Here is a 5,531-nt window from a genome sequence, read left to right as displayed (position 1 = left end):
TGGCCAAATCAAAACCTAGCGAAATCAACCAAATCAAGAAATCCCAAATATGAAACCCTAACCCTAACCCTGTACTGACCTCGTTCAGACCGTCTGTGGAGGAAGAATGCATGTACGGGGGGCTAGAATGGTCGTCGCTGCTTTCGTCCTCCAAAACCATGGCGACGGCGGGGCGGGGCGGCGGCCGGCTGTCGGGACGCGGTCGGCGGCGATGGAGGAAACGAGCGAGGAGGAGGAGGGGGAGGGGAATGGTGCGGCCGGACTGGAGCTGGTGCGACCGGGCCGGTTAGGACAGCAGCGCACCGGCTCGTCCTAGTCAGCACGCGGGCACGCGCCGATTGGCCAGCGTGGCACCTGACGGGTGGGCCCGACCTGTCGGATCGGGCGTCAATACGTATAAATACGCGTTTTAGTCCAATTTGCAAAAATTTGGACCAATGTTGGTACTGACACGCAAAAATTAGCAATCGTGGTACCAATCTGCATGTGATGCCTGAATTGTGGTACTTCTGTGCAATTAACTCGTTTCTCCAGTTTCCCATATGGCCACGAACGAACTACTTCAGGGCAACAGATCCACAATGATCAAGCTCCGCCTTAGTTCAGAGAGCTAGTGCCTAATCAACACACTGTGGGTTTCACATTCCAGCACAAAAAGGCTGATCAATACTGCAAAGGTCATCAAAAGATCCAAAAGTAACCACACCAAATTTCAGGTATGCATAGTGCCTTGTGAATAACTAAGAGGTCGTTGCCTCTTTTATGCAGATTATATGCCCTATAAGCTATATAACCAAATAAAATGTACTGCTTAGAAGACAAGAGAAATGAAATGGGTTTCAGAAACATCGACACTGCTAGAACTAGGTTGCTAATTTTATTCCACGCGGTTTCGAAATTTCCTGTGCAACCAAAATGACCGTCTTGAACCGTGCCACGCAAAACAGCAAGTTCAGTCAAATTCCAAAGGTGGATGTTGTACAAAATCCAGTGAATGATCGTTGGGAGAAACTGATGGGCAGCACCTTCAGCTTACATCAAGTCAAAAACTTATTTGTAAGTAGTCCTCAAAAAGGAAAGGAAGGTGACGAATTCTCGGCACAAAGTAACTTTGTCCAGTCACCAGGGAGGATAGGTGGGGATGATGGTATGTTTGTCCTTCCAGCGCCACTGAAGCTTACAGGGGTCCAGGGAATGTGCCATTCTCCCGTTGCTCGTTCCAACGCTCAACCTGCATAAAACACAGCCATGCTATAAAATTGAGGAAGGCTGTGTTGTAAACAGGGGTACCTTTTTGTATAACCAACTAATCATAAGCGATATAAGGTTCACCAATGTCACCAGCCCAAATGCCACCAGCTTGTAAAGATAGCCATCAAGACCACGTAAACAAGGTTCACCAATCATTCTAGACATTCTACATAGCACAGCAATATATGAGCTAAAGCCTACCCACAAAGATAATTTCATATGATTATCATAAGCCATGAAGTATCAGGTTTTTAATTCACAGATGTTAATTTTGCAAGGTTTCTGAGTTCTCCAAATCTCATGCAGACTACAAAATCAACCATGCAACTCAACGAACCAACTCCTGGCGAACCAAGGTAAAGACAGGGAAGTACATGGATGAACCCGGGTACATATGAACCCACTTTGGAAAACAAATTTTGAAATGCCAAAAAATTCTGGAAAAAAGTGCATGCGGACATCTCCATATTCTATGTGTGTGCAGAAAGTTTCACGGAAAAACAACTTTTTTTCTGGCATGTGCAAAAAAGACAAAACATTGTGTCGTGGAACGCTATTTAGAAACACTAAAATTTGTCTTTTTTGCAGAGAAAAGATAAAAAGACCTTTTTTTCACAAAACTTTGTGGCAGGGACATATTTTGTGAACATGCACGCACTGAATTTTTTGACATTTCAAAACACGTTTAAAATATATTTTTGAAAAGCGGATTCATATGTACCCGGGTTCAGGACGTGCAGACTCGGTAAAGACGTTGCTACATTAACAGCAACTTTTGACCAGAAAGGATATGCATGGCTAAAGGAAGACTGGAGAGAATAAGCCTGACACGAAAAGGTTTGGGTTTATCAAATGATAAATGTATTGCTGCATGAGGAAGGTTTCAGGATCTAATGGAAGTCCTTGGATAATTACAACACTGCTAGGCAAGTTCAAGGTAAGCAGGGAAACATAAACTAACTACCAAATCTCCATATGCTATAGAAAACACCAATCTCATCATCTCAGGGAAAACTGTCGAGCAGCAGTGGAAAGAAAGTAAGGCATGAAACAAAGTGCATACCCATTCACTTGGGCATAGTGATCGGTAGTACTTTGCAAACTTTTCACACTCAGGAGCATCATCTCCTTTTGCAGCTACGCACCTGCCACAAAAGAACAGTTCTTGTCCATGATCCAAATGCACTAATGAAATACCATTTCCAAGTGGCGAAAGGGCAGGACCATACCTATGGTATTCAACATAGCGCGTGAAGCAATGTCTTGTTTGATTTGTTGTGGGGAAACGAAAATCTGCTGGAGCTGTCTCAATCTGTATATCAGCATATGTTTAGCAACGACTTAAAGAGTTATAGATGTAATTATTTGCCACTAGTTAGTAATATCATACCACAATTTCTGGTTTCTCTTCAGTTTCCTCAGGAGCCTCATCGCTTTCCTCTGCAGCAGGAACGGTTTCTTCCGCCTCTGGCTCTTTCACCTCAGGAGTTTCACTTTTTTCCTCAACAGCAACAGCGGTCTCATCAGCTGGTGAGGTTTCAGTATCCTTCTGAGGAACAACTTCGGCCACAGTGCTCGTAGCAGATTTTTCGACAGAGACTTCCTTGGGTGGGAGTGAATATTCCTGCGCAAGGGCGGATTTCAAGTTCTCAAAACTGGGTCTGGAGCATGAAATATCAATTTCAATGTGAAAAGCTAGCGAAAGAGAAGTTAGCTTTGATTCATGAAATGGGCACACAAAAAATACAGAAATTAACATTCACGCTAGGTACCCAATCCGCAGGCTAACAAATTTCTAGTGTACGGCACCAAATCTAAGCAAGCAGATGAACAAACTGAGTTCATAGACCATATCAACTGGTGCTGGAGCAAGGAGCAGATGCAAACACCTCCAGGTTTACAAGGACAGCTCATGTTCTCAGTTGCAGTGATTCACAGGTTATACATTTTTATGCATGGACGAAAAGGTTCAACTATAATCTCAACCACCACCTCCATAGAGGGGAAGATGAAGATCACATACTCATTTGTACTTGTAATCACAGAAATAATGTCACACAAGCAAACCATATACAATACACAAATATAAAAGCATAGCATCAAGCCAACTCTATAACTCAGTCAACTAAAAATTGCTGTAATACCAACAGGCACTGCTCTGCCAAATTCTATGGAGCCGTGCCTTCGTTCGCACCAAGGCTGCGCAATAAACAACAAAATCTGAAGGCACAGAAGCCACTGGCCTTTGAGATGTGGTTATTTCGACAACAACAAAATCTAAACAACAAATTATATGGAGATGTGGTTATTTCGACAACAACGAACATCAATTATAACCCAATCAGCTCCAATCGTGAACACAGAAGCCACTGGCCCTTGACCCCTAAACCTACTAGTGCGATTCTAGTACCATCTCTCGGCCCAAATCCGGCCACGGGGTGGTAAAAATAGGCGGATCTGGCCGGGGCACGGCACCGATCCCCGGGAGCGGCAGCGTAATCACGTAGGGAAACCCTAAGCTAACAAGAGGGCAGAGTGCAGACGGATGGAGGTGTGGTTTCCCTTACCTCGGCCAGCGTCGGGACCTTGCCTGCCGCCGCCATGGTCGCGCCGCGGGAGATCTGGAGTCACGCGCGGCGGCTGCGAGCTAGAGGGAAAGAGAGAAACGACCGGAGGGTAGAGCTGGTGGGCGTCGTCTATCTAGAAGAAAAAAGGGACTGGTCCCCTAGTACCCTCGGAAGAACAAGAAAGGGAAGTTGTTTTGGGCCGGGCCATGACGACACGGCCGTTTATGTTTGGGCTCGAGTTGATGGTCCAGTCTTTTCATCCGACTCAAAAACTTCATGTATCTCGTACGAAAGCGAAAGTTTACTAGTATAGCTATTTCCCTGAGATTAATATAGTATAGCTATTTCCCTAAATTGTAAGTTTACTTTTGAAGATAGTGCCGTCAACGTTGATGCACATAGATTAGCCAAGTTTGCACTCTCCTTAGGTCCTGGTCGGCACATTTGGTTAGTCCAATCCATGACCAGAGATGTATCCCATATTCTGTGGTTTTTGCTAAATAAAACTTCGTTTTTCCCCTAAAAAAAATCTCGTATGAAAGCGAAAGTACCTTCAAATGCTCCTGGTGTGAACAATAAAATTCAAAAAATTCTGAATTTTTTTTGTGACATACTTTCACAAAATTTTGTTGTGCATGCAAAATTTCATCATGAAATCACATTGGTGGAAGTCATGCCAAGAAAACAAAATTAGAGCTCCAAAATGCTTTTGTATGTAACATTTTCAGAGCATCAATTTTGTTTTTTTATCACGCCTTCTACCAATGTGATTTTGCGTTGAAATTTTGCATGCACAACAAACATTTGTGAAAGTATGGTGATACGTCTCCAACGTATCTATAATTTTTTATTGTTCCATCCTATTATTGCTCCTTTTGGATGTTTATGAGTTTTATTTTACACATTTATATCATTTTTGGGACTAAACTACTAACCGGAGGCCCAGCCCTTATTGATGTTTATGGGTTTTTTTGCCGGCGCTCTGCCAGAGGGGGAATCGATCATGGAGGGCTTCTACATCAACATCCTTGCCCCTCCGATGAGTTGTGAGTAGTTTACCACAGACCTACGGGTCCATAGTTATTAGCTAGATGGCTTCTTCTCTCTTTTTGAATCTCAATACAATGTTCTCCCCCTCTCTTGTGAAGATCTATTCGATATAACTCTTTTTGCGGTGTGTTTGTCGAGATCCGATGAATTGTGGGTTTATGATCAAGTTTATCTATGAATAATATTTGAATCTTCTCTGAATTCTTTTATGTATGATTGAGTTATGTTTGCAAGTCTCTTTGAATTATCAGTTTGGTTTGGCCTATTAAATTGATCTTTCTTGCCATGGGAGAAGTGCTTAGCTTTGGGTTCAATCTTGCGGTGTCCTTACCCAGTGATAGAATGGGTTGCAAGGCACGTATTGTATTGTTGTCATCGAGGATAACAAGATGGGTTTATATCATATTGCTTGAGTTTATCCCTCTACATCATGTCATCTTGCTTAATGTGTTACTCTGTTCTTATGAACTTAATACTCTAGATGCAGGCAGGAGTCGGTCGATGTGTGGAATAATAGTAGTAGATGCAGGCAAGAGTCGGTCTACTTGTTGCGGACGTGATGCCTATACATGATCATGCCTAGATAATCTCATAATTATTCGCTTTTCTATCAATTGCTCGACAATAATTCGTTCACCCACCGTAATACTTATGCTATCTTGA

At 43.0% G+C, this 5,531-nt stretch overlaps 1 protein-coding gene across 1 annotated transcript; it reads right to left on the bottom strand.

Moving 5' to 3' along the window:
• Nucleotides 1-855: 855 nt before the first annotated feature.
• On the bottom strand, nucleotides 856-4,015 carry LOC123044165 (cytochrome c oxidase subunit 6b-1). The gene is made up of 5 exons (XM_044466825.1): nucleotides 3,819-4,015; nucleotides 2,642-2,875; nucleotides 2,481-2,563; nucleotides 2,315-2,396; nucleotides 856-1,231 (listed from the first exon to the last, which is right to left on the bottom strand). Exons 1-5 carry the CDS (start codon nucleotides 3,852-3,854, stop codon nucleotides 1,178-1,180), a joined length of 489 nt encoding a protein of 162 aa, XP_044322760.1. The 5' UTR covers nucleotides 3,855-4,015; the 3' UTR covers nucleotides 856-1,177.
• Between the last annotated feature and the right edge of the window lie 1,516 nt (nucleotides 4,016-5,531).

The sequence above is a fragment of the Triticum aestivum genome, chromosome 2B, assembly GCF_018294505.1.
Source record: "Triticum aestivum cultivar Chinese Spring chromosome 2B, IWGSC CS RefSeq v2.1, whole genome shotgun sequence".
In the NCBI taxonomy this organism is placed as follows: domain Eukaryota; kingdom Viridiplantae; phylum Streptophyta; class Magnoliopsida; order Poales; family Poaceae; genus Triticum; species Triticum aestivum.
The sequence above is the reverse complement of the archived record's forward strand: the minus strand, read 5'-3'. Positions and strand labels throughout refer to the sequence as shown.